Consider the following 26019-nt stretch of genomic DNA (forward strand, 5'->3'; position numbering starts at 1 on the left):
CTTTTGTTTCATCGAGCCTCTTCCATTTTAAGTAATCTCGCCTCTCTTTTTCCCTAGTTCAGGGTAAGATCAGTAATATCACACTGCTGCACCATTAACAATTTAAAATATGACGAGAGTGAGGGTCAGACTGAACTAATATTGGTCACATTCATCACACCAGCCTCTGACTTTATGAAAGCAATAGTACTTCAATAATAAAACCATAAATTCTTATTCCACACACCCCTCCCCATCGTCTTATGGCACAACACTATGAATAAAACATCAAATCATAGATTCCTATACTACACAATATTCTCTACATTGTGCTCTATGAATAATGTATCTCTAGTGCCGTTTCTTATTAATATGGCTTTTGCTTGGCTGTGAGGTAATTCTGTGCTAACAAACACACACCTTACTCTCTAGAGGCTTCTCTAGGCCTCTGGAAACTACATAGTAAAAGCAGTTACACCCACAGCCATATAAAACAGGGTCTGCTGCATAATGTTGTTCCGGGACTGTTGCTTAGTAATCTAAAAACAGCTGATCTTTAATACGTTGGTCATTGCACTGAGGTGACGTAACGCGACAGCTGTACATACACCATCAACTACCCTTACACGTTATGCAATGAACGCAATGTTCTCTAGTGGAAATTCCTATCCATGTGTCCATTCTCTGCCCTTCTCGTTCTGTTTACAGAGTTTTCCCTCCATTATAAGGCTGAGGCACAGCACCCAGGCAGTTTTGGGCTCCACCTAAGCCAAATGAATGTGAGCATCAGAACTAAATAACAATGACTTTTTGCTGATCTAATGATTGTAGTTGGTCCCCAGTGGACTTCTTCACAAAGCTTTGTCTTTATGCTTTTTGTGTGTTATTTATTTATTATCTGCTCTAGCTTTTCCAATGTTTTAGACACAGATATGTTAATAATAATAGTCTAAAATGATGTGGAATTGCATTTTTTATTTTATTGAAAACCGTAAAGTTGAGGGAGGAGCCTAAAACCCCTTGCCAAATAAGTGCACTTAAGTGTCTTCCACAAACCTGGGGAAAACAATGGTTTAGCGTCTCAGAGGGACGGTTAAAAAAAATGTTACTTACAGTACATTCAGTCAAAACACAAGCTAGCGCTGAAAATAATGTTGTTTTTTATTAGAGATGAATCTTGTAATCCAACAATTAACGTTTGAATTGTTACCATAGGCCATGCTGAACAAATGTCTACCCAACTTTTTTAGTTTGATTAATATGCATTGTGTTTGGTATAACCACTTCTGTACTGTACATTTTCAATGTTGAAATTAATGCAAATGGTGAAGTCTGTAAGGAAGCCCAGCTCACAGTTTAAGTTATATGGGTTGGGGACCTCAACAGTGAAAGATGAGGGAATTTCGTTCTTTTTACTGTGCTGCAATTTACATTTAAGAGCTGTAGTGGGTTAAGCCCGACCGATAGAGGATTTTTAAGGGCAATACAGAAACACTACAAAACATTACAAACAGATTTCCCTAACATTGGTTATTTGTAGGTATTTATGAGTTCTCACTAAAATAATATGATAATTTGTTTTATTGTCACAACAGAACAGAGGAACATCAAAACCTATTAAAGTTCTGATAAATAAAATGTATAAAAATACAAAGTTAAGATATGAAACTTAAAGTCCTTTGAACAGAAACACATTAACAAACAAACATAATCAGTGTTACCGACAGGGACGTTGTAGAGCGCCCTCTGGTGGACAAACTATGCAACACCAACGCTCATAACATGGTTCACGGTCCGTTTTTATTTTTAAATATTCATGTATCAGAATCGTTTATTTGTCATTATATATGATTCTGATGAATGAATATTTAAAAGAAATATATATTTTTTTTTTTAATTTTTCGGCCATAGTAAATGCCAATGCCGACAGATCGGGAAATGCCTAACATCGGCCGATAATACCGGTCGGGCTCTAGTAGCGGATGTCTGAACGGATCAGGGAGCAGATACTCATTTAAGTGCAATTTTCATGTAACTTTAGCTCCTGAGGACAGAGGAGACAGATCATACTGTACATGTATTCAGAAAATCAGACATTAAGTGGTTATTTCCACAGACTGCTTACTGACATAGTTACACACCCAGAGGGACAATAAAGATTGCATGTGCGTCTTGGAGAGAGCAGATGCATTTACACTTTTTCAACATCTGGCGGGAATGAGTCTTGGATTTCAGTCTGTCTTGAGAGCTTCTTAGATGATTTACTCTTAGCTTTGTGTGAACGGGGTCAGAGAGTCCCAGTGATTTCTGACTGACATTCTGGCAAGTGTTCAGTACAGGATTAGTGCTCAGAGATTTATAAATGAAGAAATTATTTAAAAAACAAATAGTAATAATAGATAGTAACAAATAGTAAAGTTTTTTGTCACTATAAGATCAAATTCAAATGATCTAATTTTCCTTATTTATAATTATTGGTCATTGCTTTATCAAAAATAAACTATTTGTGCAACAATTAAGTCTAAATTACCAAAAACTAAAAGTGTACGTGACACAAGATACAATCAAAAAGAATAATTATATACAGCACAAATAATAGTAAATTGTTTTAAAACCAAACTAATACTATGCAAACATCCCAAATAAAGGAACTACTGTTAAAGCAAGAATTGCATTTAGTAAGTAACTCCTGCGGCAATCCACTCATCCTGCTCAATAACCCTACACAGTACTGCAGGAGTTCTCTATTTGTGTAAGAAAAGAGAAAGCTTCAAGATAGAAAATCATTGTAATGCTTTCTGTGCCTCAGGTTGAGTGCAGTAAGTGATATTGATTTGTGGAACAGGATGGGAAGAAAAGTTGGTTTGAGGCAACCGGAAATAACTGAAGACTGAAATAGCTGAAGGTGAGCTCAGTGTGGCAGTGTGGCACGATCAAATGATCATATAGAAAGCATCAACAAAAATGTTCTGTAAAATAATATCATTAATGCACCGCCCTGTAAATTCATCTGAAAATGGGCATAATGGTACTGTTATTTATCCTCTCTAATGTACTACGGATGTTTCAGAAGGGCTATTCATCAGAGCTCTGGGTTTGAATTAGGGATGCACCGATATGAAAATGTTGGCTGATACTGATAACTGATATTAACATTGCTGTCATATATACTCAATATTTACTGATGTTAATATGATCTGTATAAAACAGTTTTTGCGATAATCATATTCAGTACTCTGCAAAGTACAACACTGCCACCACCACCTCAGTTACTTTGCAGTTTTCAAACTTGAGATGTCTGTGTGATGTGTGTGTTACATGTTTTGTATGTTATACTGTATATGTGGTGCGTCTTGTGTGGTTGTGTGTGCTATGGAAAGAAGATGTGTGAAAATGATTATCCCTATGGGACAACAAAGACTCTGTCTATCTGTCTACATACTGCATACTGCAGTACACGTGTCTTCTTTTTTTACCATGAAAAAGACATCGCTTTGTCTTCAGCATTTAAATCCTGTGCTGCGTCACCAACGCCGCATTGCCAAAACCACAAACAGACACACATCGCCAGCATCGCCCTCACAAACAACAGCAGCTAAACTGAAATAATCATCCCCTCGGACCAGTTTTGCTCACCAGAACAATGCCGATGTATAAATGAATGACTGACATTGGTCGATACCTGTCATATACAATATAGTCTCGCATTGCCAGACTTTCCGTTGTTTTGGTTTGTGAGAGAAAACTCTGATTGGACAGATAGTCTAGCTAGCTGTCTGGATTTACCCTGCAGAGATCTGAGGAGCAGGTAACCATAGTCCTCAGAAATCCACCGGAGTTTAAAATTCCGACACAAAGAAAGCGGAAGCTAAACATTAAATTAGGGGTGGGGGGAAGAAATCGATACAGCATGGTGTCGCAATATTTTCTGTGACAATACTGTATCGATACACAGGCGCCAAGTATGGATCTATTAATATATGTGTTGGTCAGTTTGTCTGCTTGACAATCCCATTTTGCAGCAATAAAATTGAAGTGAGATAAACAAACTGAGTTTATCATTTTAGATAAAAACAGATGTTGACAAAGTTTCTGTTTGAGGACATCATTTGAAACTCTGGTGATTCCCACCCGTACGTAAAAGAGGGACATACGGCGGAATTTCTATACTAGACTACAATAAGTACAATAAAACCTATGATCACAATGGAAAGGGGTTCCTTAAAGCCTCGCTGGACTAATGGACTAATGTCTCATCCAGCAAGAACTGAACAGCAACACATTCATTCATAAATATCACGTTTTGGTTTCTTTATTTGCACGTATCCCAACAACAGAACAGCTGAGAGACATTTATACAGTCCTTTATTTATGATGCTATCTTGCGCTACATCATTAATAAAGCGCGAAACACACTTCTTTGGCCATGACACCAAGTCCGGACTTCCTGAACGATGGCTGTCAATCAAGGTAGACAAAGGCGGTTTGTAGGTGGGATCGCCTTGAAAGTGACAAATCATCTGTCAAAAGGCAGTTTCATCCAGGTGAGCAGAAATCAGCTTTCAGAGCAGAATGCACCTGCGAGAGAGTGTATGCCCTCCAGCGCTCGCAAAGCAGACACTCACAGGCCCATGGTGGTTGCTCTGTGCACGTGCTGCTTAGTTTTATACGTGCAGGTGCAATTCTTCCCCTCTCCCGATGTTTTGTTTCATGCTTGCAGCTGCCTGTACAACTCTCAACTGTTTTTAGGTGCGCAAAGAGTAATATCTGAGGGTGTGAAGCACATCCAGTTCAGTAGGGAAATGTTTCAACACCTTTACATGTAATCATACCATTTAGAAAATACCTTAATGTAAGTAGAAAGTAGGAAATGTCAGAGAAAGAGCTTCATAGGGCCCTCATTCTGTCTATGTCTCTCACATACACACACACACACACACACACACACACCACATAAATATGCTCGCACAGACACACAAACACTAACCTGATTAGTTGAGGCAAAATCAAGGCCTGCTTCTTGCATTCCCAGGAACATGGTGTCCCCATCCAGCTGGAGAGAACAAAAACGCAAGCGCAACAATGTCAATAAACTATAATCACACACAGCAAACAGAACAGCCAGCAAGGAGACGAGATGAAGTGAAGATGGAGGTAACAGATTACAGGGTAGCAGTCAGTATGAACGATTAGTCCACTATCTGTATGCCATCTCTTTTGAGATATTGAAAGCCCTGTTTGTGACCTGAGTGAAGGCTGTTAAAGGTCTGGCCCTCATTTCAAGAAACAATGTCTCTTGTGAACAGACATTTTGTCCATCTCCATCACACATAGGCTGAAATAAGGTTATTTATGGTAACCCTCCTGTAAACCAAACAATTAAAGATTTACTGAATCAATAGAACCTCAGACATTAGGATCCACATTTGCTTAGTAGCCAGGTGTAATGTCTTGCTTTTCCTCTAAAATCCTTCCCACTCCATACACCAATCCCCCCCACCCCACCCCCAAAAAAGGATAATGGCATAACTGACTAGATTAAAGGGTAATGTGCAGCAAAGCAAATTCCAGCTCAAAATCACAGACATAACCTCCCAGCATACCTGCCCACATGGGATGACAGGCGAATAAGTAAGTAAAAACAAGTCTCAAGTCATCAAGTGGTGATCAATACACTATCTAGTACAAAAATACATTAAACTATAGACTGAATTATGCAAAGAAATATACTTAAATGCCAACATTTATTTTTTAAAACAGGTTTGGAATATGTAGTTATTTCATGCTAGAAGTGTTCCCCAATCAAGCATACTTAAATTGTCAGTAAGGACTTAAATAATAATTTTTGAATGTGCTGTTGTTGATACACTAATGTTAAATGACAGTAACATTCCAAAAGTACAGTGTCATTGACATCAATCAGTGTACATGTTACAGAATTTTCCGTTAACATCATTTCCTGTCCATTACAGTACATTATCTTGTGGTCTTGTATACTATCAGCATAAACTGCGTAATATGACAATTACATTACATAGCACACAGTGAACTTTTACTTCTGCATTTCCGTTTCTCATCTCCCCTATACTTACCATACACCATGTAAAACCACATCACATGGTCACTTTGAGCAGCCCGTGTTGTCTCTTCCTGATATGATAAAGGTTACTTTTTGTGCACTGTTACAACATATACTGTCAGAAAACGCTTTTTAATTAATCATTCATTTTAATTTATTTATTTCTTTACTTAAAGACAATAATGCACGGTAGATGTTTCCTACCACTGAATACTGTTTGTAGCAGAGCTGCACGACATGAGAAAAATATCTAATTGCGATTATTTTGACTGATATTGCGATTACGATATGATTCACGATATTGAAGAGGATGATCATGTTTGTATCATTATTTTCATTTTCATTGACTAATGTTAATCTTAAAAAATAAAATGATTATAAAGTGATTTTTACAAGGATCTGTACCAAGCAAAGATGTTTTCTGTAGTCCACATACTTTGCCTTTAACAAATATTGCGCCCCTCTGAGATTTGGATATTGCACTAGTCCATATTGTGATTTTGATAAAATTGCGATTAATTGTGTAGGCCTAGTTGGTAGCTGGTCAGTCTGCCTTTAAAAGCTGCTAACTCTAAAGAAATTTCAGTAGCCTTAGTCTAAGTTTTAGCCCCAAGTATTAAGAAGAGATCATTTCAGTGTTTCTAACTTCTGCAAGTTTGTTTTCAAAGCCATAAAATCTTAGATGTACATTGCTTTTGGCGCAGTTCTCTTTCAAACACTAACTTTGCTATGTGGACACAGGCTAATGCGAATGTTTTTAGCTTTGTGATCAATGCGTAAACTCTACTTAAACTATAAAAGGGAGCTCGTCATAATGACCCATCACCAGTCAAAAGTGTTGTCTCCTCTCCATTTCGCTCACTGTGTGAGTCAGGCTGAACCCCAGTGTGTGAAGACCTAACTTCAAACCACCATGACATGGTGGTTTTTGGATGATTTTATTTAGACCTTAGTGGTCCCCTAATACTGTAGCTGAAGTCTTTTTTCCAAAATTCAGCCTTGGTGCAGAATTACAGCCATTAGAGCCAGTCCCACAATGAGCTTTCCTTAGGATGTGCCTTTTCTTTGTCTGTAACTATTGGGGAGGTTGGGGGGGGGTCTGGCCTTGACCAACTGCCACTTTGCTCGTTTGAAAGCCATGATGTCGCCATCTTTTCTTCTCATTTGGCCCGCCCATGAGAACATGGAAGGGAACAGGCAGGCCAAATTCTCTGAGCGGGGTAACCTTGCCCCTTATGACCTCATAAGGAGCAAGATTCCAGATTGGTCCATCTGAGCTTTAATTTTCTTAAGGTGTAAACCGAGCCCTGGGTATCCTACTCTGCCTTTGAGAAAATGAAAGCTCAGATGGGCCAATCTGGAATCTGCCCCTTATGAGGTCCTAAATGGCAAATGAGCAAAGTGGCAGTTGGTTAAAATCATCTCACAAAACTACTGCCAGTTTTTAGAAGATACTTTCTTCAAGCAGTGGTACATGAAAAAGTGCATATCCTACAAGAAGGCCATGATTTTTATGCAAGACAATGCTATTAAAGATGACCGAATAATGACATGGTGCCCTTCCTTACCTGACCTAAACCGCATTGAGAACTTTGGGCACTTCTTAAACTTGAGATTTACAGCGAGGGAAGACAGTACACCTCTTTGAACAGCCTTTGAGAGGCTGTGGTTGCTGCAAAAAGTTCCATGGATGGAAGGCTAATGACAGTTATTGAAAAGAAGGAGGTCTATATTGGTCGCTGAATATTTCTTGTACTGTCAGAAGTGTTTATTTGTACATTTTGAGTTGTATTCTTACTCTGTGAAATTAAAATAAACAAGTGAGAGGGGAACATTTTAGATTTGCAAAATTATTCTGCACACTAATTGTTGCATAATAATTTTGCACACAGATATTCTCCTGAGAAAGCCAAAACTCACTTTTCCTTTGTTAAATATTCAGATTTGAGGTTTATTAACATATCTGATTGACTGAGAGCATGTTGTTACAATACAGTAAATCCTCAGGAATACAACTTGCCAAATAATTTAGCGCACAGTTACGGTATATATATATATATACATATATATATATACACACACTTTATTTCTGGTAAAACCCTACATCCTACACTAGGAAACCAAACCAGCAAACATGTTCAAATAATTAATGGTATCCAAGGTGCACAATCATTGTCTTGGTAGAGAAAATTTGAACAGGTGGGTAGAAGCAAAGCACTGTCCTGTACACAGACACACAGACACACACATGCACACACACAAATACAAACACAGATGGACAGGTGGACAGACAGGTGTAACTGCCCTATCCGTTCGGCAGCTGTTGGGTATTATGCAAATGAGATATCGGTTTACACAGAGTCAACAGAAAGCTAAAACAGTGTAGTGACGGACATAATACTCAGTGTGGCTTATACTGTAGAATTAACTGTTATATTTTGATGCTTTACATGGACCATATATACACATATAAAAAATTAAGATGAGTAAAAGGAATGGTGAGAGCCGGGGATGAGATTTTAACTGTATGCCTGATCTTCATCCTTCCTCTCTGGGTTTTAGTCCTGAATTTTACCTTTAAAGGCTACATATAGGTCACATGTATCCTAAAATACAGCAGTTTATCATGTTTATTGTGTTGCCTGCTTGAAAGTAACTTGTTTCACCTTACATGTAATACATGTAAATTTGGAGTGCTGTCAATAGCAAAAAAAAACTAAAACAATTGGTGTTTCCTACACCGTGTTATCCTCCTGCTACAGTTTGCACCCAGGAGGCTGAAACCGGTAAAGTTTTAAACATGCTTTTAACCTTAACATGTTTGACACGTCATTAAAAGTGCCTACCCATGTGAACGGATTCCTTCAGAGTAAACACCGTGAATCTGACGGCAGTGGATGTGAAAGAAATGCGTAAAGGTTTCGCTTATAATAGCTTATTATGTCAGCTCTGTTTAGTTTCGGATACTTTCTTCGGTTAAAAAAATTATCTTCTATTTTGACGAACATCATATTTGGAATCCATGGCTCAATTAAAATGTGATAAAAAAAAATTGCCTCTCCCAATTCACAACCACAACAGTTCATATATTTTTTCTATATATATTCTCAGCATCAATAACTATAAATAATCAAATAAACAAATGTTAACACAAAATTCTATTTGACATTGACACATATTTCAAAATGTGCGGACAAATGTCAACTAAAACTGAATCAGGCTACAGAATAGAGTCATTTGTAGATGGTAAGCTAAGTGGCTAATGTGTTGCTGCTATCCCCTGGACAAATACAGCTCTCAAGCTACAGCAAGATCAGAAGAGAGGAGATAAGAGGGACAGAGGACAGAGAAAAAAGCCATAAGAGAGAGATGATTTATTTTCAGCAAGCGCTCAGTGTGAGAGGCAGACTGGAACCTATTACACTCTTCATCAGTCCTGGGAGGGACAGACAGACAAACAGAGGAGGGACGTAAGATTCATTTATGACTGGACTCTCAACACTCGACATTTGGGATGCAATCGGGATTGAGATTGAGATTGTGCAGTTTCAAACAAAACTGTCTTGAATGTTTAGAGGTATAATCTGTCGAGGACATGGGCATTGCCCATTAACAACAATAATGCTTGATGGCAAAACATTGCATTAGTTTGGATGTGCTGTGAATTATGACTGGTTTGTGTAGCTGATTACGTGAGTCATAGCTGGTTTGCCATTGAGCAAATGGTTCAAGTCCAGTTTAGTATCCATGACATATTTGTTTAGAAGATGCAAAATCCATTTAAAAATACTTTCACCAAGATTTTATGTTGCCATGTATGTAGCAAGGCACCGTACCCCCCAACCGCTCAGGGTGCTGGTCCAGCACTGGCAGCCCACTCACTCTGACATCTCTCCATTGTGCATGAATAGGACCTGAGCATGTGTGTGTGTGTGTGTGTGTGTGTGTGTGTGTGTGTGTGGTGTGTGTGTGTGTGTGTGTGTATTTCAGGCCTGTGTGTAGTGATAACTAACAAACAGAGTGTAAATTGTAATTTCCCCACTGGGGATCAATAAACAATATAAATTTAATTTAATTAATTAAAAGGAAAAAAAAAATATATATATATATATATATATTGCACCATCTTGAGCTGTGGGAAATTCTAACATTTTTCACTATCTATTTTCTTACATTTTAAAACAATAAATCGAGGAAAATAATTGGCAAATGAATGCATATTTAAAATAGTTTTCAGTTGCAGCCCTGGTTTACAACAGTAACGCAGGTTATCTTGCCACAACACTCTTGGATCCATCACCAGTGTCAAAATAAGCAGAACACAAAATAGAGTTCAAATATGTGTCTGGAGTATTGTAGGTATTTTCAAAAAGTCATTTTCATCTAAACTTTGGCAGTAAAGATTTCCTTTAAACCAATTTCCAACCGGTTTTTCATGTTGAGAATTACAATGGACACAGTCACAGATTTTGTTATGAATAAATACATTATTTTACAAAGCCACAGTTATCTGTACTATACATACACTATAATGCAGACACAATTATGTACTCATCACAAACAAACAGAAAACCTCAATCCTAACGTCAGACATGGGGAGCATGTTCTGTCAGCAGTTAGCGGGTTAGCTTCTGGCTTTTCTCCTGCAGTTTGGACACGTGTAGCGCGGTGGCCGGAGTTGGCTGCATGGGCTCTAGAGCGATGCACGCCTGTTTCCTATCCTGTGATCTGCTTTGGGTTGGCATTTGTTACAGACAGATGAGGTGCTTTCTAAAACACAATCTTTGTAATATTTACTGTTTTTACCACCTTGTAAGTTTGAATACGCGGTAACACCCATAAACATATTTTTCATCACAGAGCTATAAGATCATCTAAGTCACAGCCAGTGCTTATAGGCTCAGTTCAGTAGGTCACAGCTCATTAATATTCCGCAGATGTGTCTCAGATGTATTTGTCTCACTGTTATGTACTGGTAAAAGGGCTGCAGCAGGTCAATTAATCAATTAGTTGATTGACTAAAAAATAATTGACAATTGCCAAACGTTCTCTGGTGTCAAGATTTGCTACTTTTCTTTGTCATATGACAGTAAATTGAGGACTTGTGAGACTAAATGACTAATAAATTAATTTGAGAAGATATTCGGCAGATTAATCAATAATGAAAATAATCAAGCTGTAACGTGTGGTGTGTGTGTATTGCCAACCTTACAGTGAGAGAACCAAAGAGGTTAGCAAGATTTGCAGTCAAACCAAATTACTCTCTCTTGCTCTCTTTCTCTCTCTTTCTCTCTCTTTCTCTCTCACCCTTTATGCCTCTGTGTCTCACTCTCTCATCTCTGCTGTGTGTGTGTGTGTGTGTGTGTGTGTGTGTGTGTGTGTGTGTGTGTGTATATGTGTGTGTGTGTGTGTGTGTGTGTGTAAAGCAATGGTTTGAATAACAAGCAGCCAGCTAAGTGGGTCAGGGTCGGAGGAAGGGGGAGAAAGGGGGAGAGAGAGAGACTATTAGGATGACAGACAAGGACAAAGGAAAAGAGAGAAATACAGTGTATTAAGGAAAAAGGGAGCAGCGTGAGGAAGAGCAAGAGGGAGAGGTTGGGAGGAATTAAATGTAAAGGATAAGATAAAGAGATGGAGAAACAGGTAAAGAGAGAAAGTGAGTTAAGGAGGAAAGATAAACTGGACGAGTGAGATTTTACACCCTTTTCTTCAGACCCAAAATCTTTTAATTAAGTGAAAGAATTCTGACACTGAGGTGAGATAATGAAAAATAATGAAAAAAGAGCACTTATCTGACCTCACTGTTGAAGAAATTGATTGTAAAGCGTAAAATGATGAATCAGACTTTAACTCAGACAGAATATAGCATACACACAGATTTGAGTTGGATAGGTAGAAATTGGGTTGTGAGGCTATCTTTGTGTAAATGTGTCAAAAAGAGTTAAATAGCAGGAGACCCTTTTTATGTGGCATTTGACACTATTTGGCTAGACTGGTCTAAACTGAATCAGGGAACTCAAATCAAGTCTGTAGAGTGAGAGATAGATGGAGAAAGAGAGAGGAAGGCTAATGGGCAACTGTGACTGTGTGTGTGTGTGTGTGAGAGAGAGAGAGAGGAGAGAGAGAGAGAAGAGAGAGAGAGAGAGGAGAGAGAGAGAGAGAGAGAGAGAGAGAGAGAGAGAGAGAGAGGAGAGAGGACAAAGAAGAGGGAGATTCACACAGCTGTGGTAGTTCAGCTCAGCAATTGTTTATCTGTCTTATCTCTGTCACCATGACAACAATATAAACCAAGTTTTATTGGCTAAAGGTCTACCCTGAGTAGTGTGGATTGTGGTGTGTGTTGTTTGTGTGTGTGTGTGTGTGTGTGTGTGTGTGTGTGTGTGTGTGTGTGTGTGTGTGTGTGTGTGTGTGTGGTGTGTGTGTTTCAGATAACACTTTTGTGTATATCTCTTACAAGTGTGTAAGAATGCTTTCAGTTAAGACAGATGGGATCTTTATTAAAATGTTTGTGAACTGTGCAAGATTAAATTATAAAATCTGAAAGAATCTCCGTGTACAAAACTTTGGAGTTTCTGAAATATGTTCTATCCACCAGTGAATGTGGATTTGCTTTATTTGTTGAATTTGTTTTAGAAAAAGTTCTAAGCTGAGGTCAATTGATTTACTTCACTTTTGCCATGGATCAAAAAGTATAAGATGTGAGAATCATTACATCTGGGGATAACGGTGCACATTTTAACAGTACCTGCTGGTAGATGTTCCTAGTGTTGCACTCGGCTGTTGTCTGTGTAACATCGATGTGGCGAACAATAAAAAGAAAGCTAGAGAGAGTAGTTCAAACCCTGCTTACTGTCTCACCAACGCAAAGCAGAGGCTGATATTTTTTGGGTGATTCCTCTGGGATTCCAGCGGGACGGAAGTCAATTTTAATTTGCATCATGTGACTGAGACGAGAGCGGGAGAGATGGGAATCAGAATAACAATAGGTCAGTTTTCATAAGCAGATCTAATAAGAAGAAATCTTATGTCCACAGGAACAGGAGTTGGATGGGACAGGAGTGAAAGTCCACTCACCTGTCACCCTCTACCTCACAGCGAGCCAATGAGTGGAGTGGGTGTGGATATGGGGTTACTGGTTTTGCTAAATTACAGTCTACCAAATGTTGACGTCTAAAAGGTGTGGAGGGAGGAGGTTTCAGAAACTGTTTGACCAGTTGACAAGTACTTCCACAGGAGTGTGCTTAAGGATTGGACTGCGTAAGCAAGATGTTTTTTAGCTTCTAACTTCATGTCAAACCACAGTTTAAAGTGTTTCTGGTCCGATGCTTGTTATCTTTTCAACTGCTGATTTTACAGTGCAAAGTTCTTCTTTTTATTCTTGAGTAACATTTTAGTGACTGGAACTTGCCCACAAACAGAGCAGAACAGGTAGGATTATATTGGGGGCCTTTCAAATGTGACTTATTTATTTGAATTCATCCACAGTAATTAGCATTACACCCCCACTTATCATTGCATGATCGTAAATCTCTACCACCACAAGTTAAATCAAGATATTGTCACTAATACAGTACACACACACACACACACACACACACACACACACACACATACACACACACACAGAACAATGCAGCAATGATTGCAGTATGTGATTGGATTGCAATATGTTTGTTTTGGAAATGAAATCCTGATAATTAGTCTCTCCTGACAGCGCTCTATCTCCGCCCATCTGTTCCATTTGGCATCCCTCCACCAACCAGGAGTCCCTCATCGCTCCGTCCCCATGATTCAACCAACTGAAACGCTTTCAAATACACCAAAAAACAAGCAACAGTGCTGAAAGTCACCCAATCATCAGCAAGCTTAAGGGGAGAGGAGAGTGTGTGTGTGCGTGTGTGTGTGTGTGCGTGTGCGTGTTGTGTGTGCGTGTGTGTGCGTGTGTGTGTGCGTGTGTGTGGGGATGTTTAGTAGCGGGAATGACAGCCAACATGGACAGACGGACAAACAGATTGACTGGTTGTGTTCTGATAGATAATTTGATGAGATACCGACACTTAGTCTGGTTAGAAAACTGTAGGTGGGGACAATGGGAGTATGTGATACAGAAAAAAACACCAGGAAGGGCCAAAGGATAAGATAAGATACTATTGATGGAGGCTACTTCATATCTTTTTTTTAAAGCAGCACTATGTAACATTTTGTACCTTAAAATAATGTTTCCAAAACCGTTTCAGTGGTTCATCGAGTCGTAACAGGGTGAACGGAACTTCTGAATTCACTTTGCGACTCTCTACCGGCTATTACCGCAATATGCAAGCTCGCCAGATCGGTTATCGGATCTGTAGTTCCAATGAGACATAATGGGACAATTCCTCTTCCAACCGTAGGGAAAAGTTACATAGTGTTGCTTTAAATAGATGAGAATAGGGCTGCTCGATTTTGGAAAAAAACATAATCACAACAAGTTTGGTCAATACTAAAATCACGATTATCTAACACCATTCCTCGTTGACTTTTGGAAAGATGTGGCATTTACTGAACTTAGAAAAACTCTGAAACAGTTAAACAAATCAACAGTGAAAACACCTTGAACTGTCAAAATTCCTTCCCCTTTTTAAATTTCCCTTAAAATGAATAACATATAATAACAGATGCATTCAAATGTTTAAAAAGTATTAAATAATAAACAAAATAAGATCGACTGCTGTGGTGCACTTTCACAATCTTTTGAAAACAAGTAATGAATAAAATACAAAAACAAAAAATCTCAATTCGAAAATCGAAATCGCGATCTGCAGATATATCAGGAGAAGCATTCAAGCAGACAAGCTGATTGCGTTGTTGATACATTACAAGCCATTTTAAATATACCGACAAATCCACTGTAATACATTTTTGTAATCCTGACTGACAAAAATTGTTCTTTAAAAATGGTAGTATTGCTGTGAGGGTTTATTGTGGGGTGCATTATTTTTCATACTGGAGTGGATCATCCTGTTAAACCCATGGCCACTTGCCAGCGATCACAATATACAGTAAGCAGTCAGCCAAATGACAGTGTGGAGCAGATTTATAATTACATGAACACTGAGTGTAGCCCGCAGGTAAACACTAAACCCCAAGTTTAATTATAATAAATTGTCATCCAAGGTGACGTAGACTCAGAGCTTACAGTGCTGGGGTGGAGGCGGGGTTTTAATAAAATGCGACATGAACAGCAGCAGTGTTTCCAACGACGGCAAAGGAATGGGTAGACGCTTCAATGGAAGGTTCCTTTTCTATTACTTTGAAGTGACAGTAATGTGTGTGAGAGTAAAGTATCGGAGGCAGACAAAGGCCTCTTGCTGAGGACTGAGGTAGCATTTTGCCCACCGACAACTTTGGTTAAACTGTTGTCATTACAAAAATAAGGAACCTTTAATACACTTCTGTAATAAACTGTACAAATACTGAACAAACAGTATCCCAAATGCGAGTAGATTTACGTGTTTGGCCAGTACATTTCGGAAAGCAATCGCCCACACTGGTGGGTAATGTCTGTACCAAAGTCGTCATGTCATAAAAAACTATGCTGAGTTTCTACCGTGTTGAGTTTGACACACACACACACACACACACACCACACCACACACACACACACACACACACACACACACACACACACACACACACACACACACCACACACACACACACACACACACCACACACACACACACACACACACACACACACACAACACACACACACACACACACACACACACAATCCCAGATGTGTTTTACGCGCGTCAGTGCTGCAAAACTGACTTTCTCAAGCAGCACTGTCTACCTGCATGAACAATAGCAGGACTCAGCTGAAACAGCTAAAAAGCAATTAGCCATCATTCTATGTATACATTTCTTCTGGGACAAAGGCGTATAATAATCTTCTCCTTTTAGGGTTGACTAAACTTCCTGTCACACCATTGCATTACATTTCCCTTTGTCAGTTTTCGGCATATAACTATGGAGAAGGCAGGTACATACGGAATCTGTTTGCATGAAGTTATGGTTTCCTTACTTTCAACCCCCCATATTTTTTGGTGTTGCTAAGTAGTCCCACGTCACCTGCCATCCCATAACACTTTAAGGGGCAATTCCCCAGCGTCCCATGGGAAATGAACAGCGCCAGACTTCAGTGGGACAGTGGGACATTGAAACAGCTGAAACCAGCATCATTTCAGCTACATACTGCACCAGAGCCATGCACATATCTGAGTGTCAAACACCACACTGCTGAACTAATACAATTATTTGCAGGATTTGAAGAGAAATCATGACTTCAGATGACTGTGTGACAGTCCTTTAGACCTGAGCTGTAACGCCTCTACAAAGTTTCGAGTACATTTTTCAAAATCTCATCTTGTCCCTTGACTACTTTCCAGCTGCTCTCTTTCAATCTATATTTTCCTGTTCTTTACTAAGGCCTACTTTGTTCCTCCCTGTCCTCTCTTCCTCTCTATTTGCTTTAGAAATACCTCTGCCAGCTTTCACAATCATCATGTTTACATTAGGCTCTCTTTCTCTCTCGCTCTCTCTCTCTCTCTCTCTCTGTCCCTCTTGCACATTTCTCTTCCTCAACTACACTCCCTGATTCATCTCACCTCTCTTATTTTTGCTTCATGTTGTTCTTTCTTTCACAAGGTTTGTACCTTCAATTCAATAGTTATGTATTTAAACTGTTCCACCTTAAATACTTGAGTGATTCCATACAGTCACCTCATGGTATTGCGATGTTACATTCAATTAACTTTTGTATCAAATGAATTGCTCCTATTCATATCTATGAAGACTCATTATGAGCATTTTTGTCCAATCAGAGCTCAGCGGGGCTCACTCACTTCCTCCAACCAGCCCTCCATGTGACTTTGCATGTGCATCCCAACACTAAGTCTGACACTTTATTTATGTTTTTAAGATTGCATACATGTTAAGAGATCACTATGAGATTCATTAGGCAAAAAAAAAGATTTATTTAGAAATATATACAGAGCATATTTGTTTTGAATTACCAACTGCTTCAATGGTACAACATTGATAATAATTTGTACATTTACATAGCTTATGAATACTGTCTATGATGCATAATCACATAATCGTAACCACATCATAACCACATAACCACATAAAGTGGCATTTTAGTAGTATATAATGTCATTTCTTTAGTAATTGAATACGGTGTATTACTCTTTCTTAAAGCTTCCTAAGATACACTAAACAGGGCTATAGAAGCCTGTAGTACGAGGTATTATAGCTAGGGCTGGGTACCAAACTTTGATACTTTAAGGCACCAATCGGATTCCCTCCATAAGTCCACAAAATGTCATTCAAAACCAAATTTCACTTTCTAAGAAAGTGTCATCAGTGTCAGTGAGCCAATAAGCATGCAGCATACTTGTACCAAGATCTAATAATGCATGGATTTTATTGGTTTTATTTTATTTTAACTGGTATTGGAAAAAGTATTGTTCAGGAACCGGTATGGAATTCACAGTATAATATCACATTACCCAGCCCTAATTATAACAATGCAATACTATATAAATTTGAGTGTGTGTTGAGGACGAGCACAGGTAACTATGTCTAATATATCAACATTAGTGTATCTATAATAGTTCCAAATCAAAGCCACACTATTTCAACTGCACGTCACGCCACGGCTATCATGAACTCTTTTTTTTGTTTTCTATTAGCCAAGGTTGTGGATAGTACCTGGTACTTGGTACTTCTTTTGGTACCACCACCACTCAGTCAATGTTCCAGGCAATTTATGCCGATATTTGAAAGTGGAGGTAATCACTGCAAACCACGGATTGGAGAGAATCGTCACTAGCACGACATGGGACATCCTGCACAAACTTTTAAATAGCCAAGCTACCGTCAACTGGAGCCACAATTTTTTATTCACTCAGCACAGAAAACTGAACATAGGAATCCAGCGAATGTCACGGCAATTTCAAGCGGCATCCCAGTGGTGAACAGCAGTGAATCCCACCTACACTGAGGGGGTAGTATCCACAGTGGGAGAGGAAATAGAGAAAAGCGCCTATACCAAAAGTGGGTTGCGTTGAGCCTGACCATGCAATGGACACGAGGCTTTTGAGGTGAAGTATAGCGTTTTCAGAGGTAATTGTTCAGAAAATGTAGACCACCACTGGTTTTATGTCTTTACATAAACACATCTGTAGGACATACACACAGTCTCACTCCGTTCTTTTTCACTCAACCTCTCTTCTCTTTTCCTCTTCTTTGTTTTTTTCTCTCATTTAGTTTCTTCTGTGCTTCCTACTTTCCTCTCCTACTTCCTCTGCTATGCCTTTCTCCCTCTCTGTTCCCCCACACAGTAACATGATCTCTTCTATCAGGCCGACACAGCCGTGAATCAAAAGACACAGAGAGAGAAATATAGTACAAACCTTAGTGGCCCCACCCCCACTCTCTCTCTCTCTCTCTCTCTCTCTCTCTCTCTCTCTCTCTCTCTTCTACAACATCCCTACCCCCAACAACCCTCTTCTCTCTCCTTCTCTCCTCGGTCCCTACCCCCAACCACACCACACGGCTCACTCTCCACATCCACAGCGTCTATCTTCCATCTCTCCTCCCTCTCTCTGAAACAAATATACTCACTGACAGCAACACAATGCAATACTGTAGGATTCTGTATGCACAACATTTCTTACACGATATGTTAGATTCTTAGCTTTTCTAAGCAATTTCTGTTCTGCCAAGCAGCAGATACAGCACAGTGAGTGTAGTCATTTAACGAGACAACACAATACAATACTGACAGAATGGGCTGCTCGATTATGGAAAAAATCATAATCATGATATTTCCGTCAATATTGAAATCAAGCTTATTTAACACCATTACTCGTCGTTTGGAAAGATGTTGCAATTATTGAACCTTGAACTGTGAAATTTCCCTTAATACTTTTGGCGTTTGAACTTTTTTTTACAGAACACAAGACAAAATACGAGTTTACTTGCAAAACGTAATGTGCATTTATGTTTTTATAAATATTAGGAGCCAAAATTATAATCACAATTAAAATTGTCATCAATTGTACAGCCCTAACTGAGAGTTTAATAAAAAAACAGTAACTAACCAAAGCTTATAAAGACATAGATGTGATATTACATTCATGCCCAATCAGCACTTATTGAGGGAAGAGGTCCCCCCCAATTCCACGCATCTACTATATAATAATTGCCATACAAGCTTTTTGTCAATAACATAGTATGCAAGAAATCATAATTAGTTCTCCATCAGACATCAATCAAACTGTATCTTTAGAATGTCACTGGCTATTAGATATCACAAAGCAAAATGTTTTTCCAAACAAGGCTAAATTAATTTTTTTGTTATCCAAGATCTTTTCTGGAGCTGTCTGTCCACACTCATGTTGTTTTTTTGTTACAGCTGTTAAGCAGACAGCAGACTTTTCTTATTCTGAAATGACCACTCAAGGAGGTATATGGAGATAGTTGGCTTGCACATGTCACAAACAATAGTATACATTAACAGCACACTTAAAAGCAAACTACAGACCCAAAACATGCATAAAATGAGTAGCCTACTTAATCTGGGACCAAAGTCAGGACAGTGGTGGCACTGAGGCGGGCGCTCTCTAGCAGACAGTTGGAACCACAGACTGTACAATTAGTGGACGTAGCATCTGGGGTCACCGATTGGTCTGTGGACTGCCGTTTGGAAGCCTTGACTTTGGCAATACGGGTGTTGCCATCTTGTTTTTGTGCAACCAGATGTTTTGGCGAGAGGGTGGAGCTGGGGAGGATGAGGCCTGATTATGGTTGCACTAATGCTAATGTGCTAATGTAAGGAGAGAAAGTTGCGGATTTTCAACCCTTCTGAAGAGAGTCATCCAGTGAAGATTTACTGGCAGGTGAACGCGGACCTCCGGCTACTGGCGCCATTCATAAACATGTACGGCAAAGCAGAAAACAAGAAAACTGTCCCCAAGGTTACCAGCTAAAGCTAGCGGTAGCTAGCGAGCGTGGTTAGAAGAATGCTGTGCAAGGCATTTCTAGGCGACTAAAATGTCCCAGCTAACTCTGATGAAGTGAAAACACACAGTGAGAGGGTAAAGGTTAAGATTAAAACATGGATACCCAAAAACAAGTTAGGCTATTTTATTGTACACAGTCAATAAAAAAAATAAAATACAGTCCTGATAGACCAGTAGCCACGCCCCTAAAGCATCCCGTTCTTTATCGTATATTTTAAAATAACTGGGACCATAATTTACAAAATGTACATCATGCTGTATTGCAGAAGACTTGAAGTAGTAATTGAGACAAACTCATTATAAAAATATTAAATCAAGCAAGAAGTAGGGTCATTTTCTCTTAGACTTCTATCTTCCATTATTTTCCCAGTCTATATTTTGAACCCAGCATCTCTGGTTAAAGCAAAGCTTTTGGAAACACAACAACATGCTGTTGTTCCTGAGGGGGAAAGCAGCTCCACAGTAGTGTAGTGATGTTGTGAGTTAATAAATGTGAGCAGGCAGGGTAGGATCAGAATACCGGGCTGTTAATAATCCTATCAATCATTAAATTGTACACCAGCCACTCCGTGATGACAGTATATCCTGACATCATTCAATCCACTAACTCCATGACAGAGATAGATTATAATGTAAAAGCAGTCAGCAAAATAGAAGAAAGTGGTCCCCCAAGTACTGTAAATTATAACCCTTGGATCAGCAGCGACCATCAGTAACAATTGGCTCCGTTTGGGTCCCACTGTGCTAAAATGATGTGCATAATACATTTGAGCATGAATTGTATACAGTCAGCAAAGCCTTTTACTTTATTGCGTGATGTTATTCGGTTTACATCCCTAGAATTACATTTGCATGTCATGTCAATAAAGCTTGTCACAGTTTGACATGTAAAACTAGTAAAGTTATTTTGACAGTAAATTTTAACATTGTTGTGTATATAGAAATTTTATTTATTTATTTATTTATCTATCTATATTAAATATTAAGAAATTGCATTATCCAACCAAACAACAAAATGAATGTGTTCCATTTTATTGTGCTAAGATTGAAGGGTGATTTACCCTTATAGCTGCACTCATCAGCAGCACCTAGTTAAATAATTAAGCAATTAATCACTGTCATGTGGAATGGTCCCATTGGTCTTGTGTGTGTCCTAAGGTACCCAGACACCTAACTCTGAAAATCTGTCTGTCTGTCTGTCTGTCTGTCTGTCTGTCTGTCTGTCTGTCTGTCTGTCTCTGTTGTGAATATGAGCCTGACCTTTGACCTAGCTCCGGAGGAAGAAAGACAGCAGAGCTTCCCAGAAACCAATTAACCCTAAGTATCACTAAAAAGAAATGAAATAGGCAAAACTTCAGTAAATATTAACTCTTTTAAGCATACCAAATCTAACAATGTATGTTCCTCACACTTTAACTTACCATGGATTTCACACGAACCCTAACTCTTGTACTGTGGTGCATTTTTAAACTTAATTACCTTTCAATTATCTGTGATGAAGTTCTAATTAAAGGTGTCATTACATCACTGACAACAAACTGGGAGCAAAATTAGAATATTTGTATCATCCAGTGAGTGGAGGTGATGATGATGTAGTTACCTTCAATCGCTGCGTTAATAAGTGGAGTATAATAAAGCAATGAATTACCACTTAATTGGCAGGGCAAAAAGCATGAATACAAAGAGAGATAAGATAGCTAAAGTAATCCCCCAAAAAAACATCTTTAGACAATGGGAAACAGAAGTAGCCTATGTAGGTTCCGTCTTTCCTTGCTTACCTTGTTGGTACCAAAGGCCGGGTCAGGGTAGGAGTATTGCCCGAGCCTGGTGTGGTCTGACGCGGTCAGAGGCTGAGGAGGAGGTGGGTAAACATCCATGGCTCAATATACATCCACTTCTCCGTCTGTCCTTCCCTTCGACTTTCCTTCTTCTCGTATCTCTGTGAATGTCTGATAACCTTAATGTTTTGTTTTACAAAGTTAGATGTTTTGGCGAGTCCCTCAGCGACCAAACAGAGAAACAACCACGTACGGTCCAAAAAAGCAAGCTTCTTTTGGAAAATAATGCAGCTTTCAAGCAAATAGCTCGGCGAAATAAACCTAAACCAAGTTTATGGAGTCAGTGAAGTTTAGACTGATGCTCTCCTGTCCACACCGGCTTTCATGCTGCTGCTGTAATTAACGTTAGTAAACTTCCCAGTGAACCCACTTCTTCACTACCTGGCGTTAAAAACAACCGGCAATAGTTAAAAGCTTTGAAAAGCGTCGTTTTCCCTCCTTTTAACGTTGTAGGTGGCGGTGTTTGGTTCGGACATGGGACGTTGTTGGACCCTGTCTGTCCCCTGGTTGGGACTCTTGTGTTTTAATCTTCCTCCGATGCTGCTGCTGCTGCTGCCGCGCGTGTGCTTGGTGCAGAGATGCCTCGCGGACCACTCATACAAAGAGCTGCTGCGTCAAGTTAGCGAGAGTCAACCGAACAGACCCGGACGTACAGTCTCTCACAAAATAAAAGCGCAGAGTCTGTCACGTGTCTATGTGAAAAATAAGACATTGAAAGAAATAGAGCAAACAGAACTTATTTAAACCTTAAACGAACTCATTACATTAACTACAATCACACATTTCCGCGGTGTGTTGTTCAAAAAGTAGGCCAGTGTCGCAGAATCGTGCTCGGCGAGCAATTTTATTTTGAAAATAATCGACATTACCATTTGCGTAAATGTTGAGAGACAGGATCCAAAGGAGCTGATCTGAACGGCAGAATGTGCGCCATCTAGAGGTGGAGTGAGTGTCAAAAAAGGTCCTGCCAGGTGTTTGGCCTGAAGAAATGGAGCTTTTAGTGAGTGAATGGGTATTTCAATAATAGGGGATGAATTATTATTATTAAAAATTAACAGTCAGCATTCAATAAAAGAAAAGATTGCGAAAGAGGTGTAGTCTATGTTTATTATTAATGTGTCTGCTTTCCATGGTGCTAATGCCCAGAATACACCCCCCAAACGCTAAAAACCCTAAAACCCAGGTCCACTCTGTGTCAATGCGTCCTTTGTAATTTGATCACTTTATCACAATTCCCACGCAATCCGCAAAATCAAATATAGTTTTAAATTTGCAATTGTTTTAGTTGGTGTTATGCATGCCTTCTGCATCAACTTGAAAAAGTACTATAGTGAACTTATGTGTAGGGCGGGCCTATCTATGGTCTGCTGTAGTCACTGGATTTGTTTGGGAACAGAGTAGACTATACATACAGCGCCTGTGGGTCTGTGGTAGAGCGGTTGGTGGTTCGATCCCTGGCCTTGCAGTCCCATGTCGAAGTGTCCTTGGGCAAGACACTGAACCCCGAGTTGCCCCAGATGCTGCGCATCGGAGTGTGAATGTGTGTGAGTGTTTATCTGACGAGCAGGTGGCTCCTTGTACGGCAGCCTCGGCCACAGTGTATGAATGTGTGTGAATGGTGAATGGTTCCTGTACTATGTAAAAGCTCTTTGAGTAGTTGTGCTATATAAATACAGTCCATTTACATTTATAACTGAAGGTGTGTGTGTGTGTGTTGTGCGTGCATGTGTGTGTGTGTGTGTGTGTGTGGGGGGGGGGGGGGGGGGGCAGATAACATGTTAATCCAGCTGTTGCTCATACTATGTCTCATACATACAGTCAATGCTTCAATTTGATTGGATGATTCAAGCCTTTCATTCACCACAAAAGAACTCATCTTAACCCATTAAATTTACAGCTTGTAGTCACTCTGAGAGTCCTGGCATCCGGTTACCCTCGAGCTCGTTCAGGCCTCCTGTTTCCGCTTTGCTGTGCGCTGCTCAAAAAATAGAGTGGTGCGCGCCCTCTGGATGCGCACTCAAATTCCTGGCGCACCAGCGAGATCTACGTCATTGTGATGTGACATTGGCGCGCGCCAAGCGGGTAAACCCCTCCTCTCTGAGCGTAGCTCCTAATGGTGTCATTTTGATGCTAATAAGCCATCATCTGCCGTTAGCGTTCCATTGACTGCCATTCATTTTGAATTAATTTTTGGAATCAGAAGCATTTAAAAACTCTATTTGTGCATTGTTTATTTCTAAAGAAACACAACAATGTATAAAAGGCTCCACTACCTTGTAGCTCACGATACGGCTCCTTAGCAGACGTTTTGGGAAAAATAGGCTAACGATTGTTTAAAACCACGCAACTTTCTGTCACAAAGTAGAGGAATTACCGTATAGTACAGGGTAAGCTTGCAGACAGTTTGGACTTACATCAGCTGTTTAGGTTTAATTACTAATGTTAACTAGCCTTTTAGTTACAACAATTAGCCTGTGCCTATACCTACGCTCTCCGTCTCTGCAAGATTGGGAATGATTGAGATTTCTCTTGCACAGCTACCAGAAGACTTACAACTTTCAGACTGGTTGCTCACGTCACATCTACGTCTTCAAGCTCAGTTGGAGGCTGCGCAGTAACGCTCAGCACAGGTCTTCGTCCAGAGCAACGCAATGTGTTGATTTCTTTAACTGTCTATGGCGCACACACACTTGGATGCATTGACTGTAAAACGGTCATGATGGAGGTGATCCATTTTTTCCGTCCAGCGCTTCGGTCGCCCCATGCTCCACTCTATTCCTATGGGTGACGTCAAGCGACTTCAACGTGCATGCAAAGCATTCTGGGAAGGCAACGCTGCATTTGAAAAAGTGCTGTGCATCAGAAAGCTGGCTGATGCCCATCTTTGTGCAAATTAATCCATTGAACGCGACGCAACTATCCAGTAGAAGTACACGAAAATCTTTCGAAATGACCTTTGTCAATCTGAGAAGAGGACAGATTCAGCAGCTGCATGGCTATTTAAATTAAAACATAAACGTTTCTAAATGTATGTGTGTATGTATGGAAAATATTTTCAGAAACACGTTTCAGTGAACTAGTTTCGTAAAATATGACATTGTATTTCGTCCTGAGCCACCATGACAGTAGATTCTTGAGCAGCCAGACCCACGTGGCACGTTCTTCCAATCAGCTGCAAGTCAGGGGTGTGGAGCATCAACCAGGGATGTGTGACGTTGCAACACCACGCTTCAGTTGTGTCGCAAAAAATGGATCAGCACTGTAACTGTTTATACTCGCGCGGGGTGATTGCAACAGTAGTTGCAGTCTTTTCCTGAACAGAGGGGGCACTAATGAGGAAAGGCTACCGACTTTGCTATTTCTACAGACTAGAAGAAGGAGAAAAGGGTAATCAATGGCAGAACTGGCAGCAGCATTGCCGTCAATGCTTCAATGCTTTTAATTGAGTCAAGCCTTTCTTTTGCTATAAAAGAAGTCATCTGAACCCAGTAAGTTTACAAGAGAGGCTTTAGGGTTTCCCTCGACCTCGTTCAGGCTTCCTGTTTCCGCTTTGAAAAATAGTAAAGTGGTGCGCGACCTCTGGTGCGGCCATGTTTGGAGCCACGCATCAAAATGTCCTTGGTATGGACAACTTGTTTTTGGTGCATAACCACACCCTTACTACTACTGCCTTAAAGAGTAACACAATGAATGAATTTACGCAATTTGATTTTATTCTGCATACATAATCATATAGATTCATGTTGGCATTTGATCGCCAGACGGGGGATTTTTCAAGCAAAACTCATATCGTGTGTAAAAGCTGCTTTTTCAGATAACACACTGAAACAGGCTGCGTTTTAGAGAAAGAGAGACTATTTAATGCTCAATAGCCAAAGTAGAATATGGATGGTTGAATGATCTTAAATGACAGAGCAACACATTTCCAATATCTGGAAATAAATACACAAATGCACATAAACAAAGAGATTTTATCCCTCCCACCCACACGCGCGTGCACACACACACACACACACACACACACACACACACACACACACACACACACACACA

At 39.7% G+C, this 26019-nt stretch overlaps 1 protein-coding gene across 1 annotated transcript in view; it reads right to left on the reverse strand.

Annotated features, from left to right (window-relative positions):
- Positions 1-22562, reverse strand: part of tox (thymocyte selection-associated high mobility group box) — a 55205-nt gene extending 32643 nt beyond the window's left edge. The window contains exons 1-2 of the mRNA XM_032531147.1: positions 21907-22562; positions 4967-5032 (exon numbers count right to left, since the gene is read on the reverse strand). Coding sequence (XP_032387038.1) covers positions 4967-5032; positions 21907-22005 — 165 coding nt within the window. The 5' untranslated portion in view covers positions 22006-22562. The remainder of the gene's footprint in view (positions 1-4966; positions 5033-21906) is intronic.
- Positions 22563-26019: the final 3457 nt, after the last annotated feature.

This window comes from Etheostoma spectabile, chromosome 12 (genome assembly GCF_008692095.1).
Source record: "Etheostoma spectabile isolate EspeVRDwgs_2016 chromosome 12, UIUC_Espe_1.0, whole genome shotgun sequence".
In the NCBI taxonomy this organism is placed as follows: domain Eukaryota; kingdom Metazoa; phylum Chordata; class Actinopteri; order Perciformes; family Percidae; genus Etheostoma; species Etheostoma spectabile.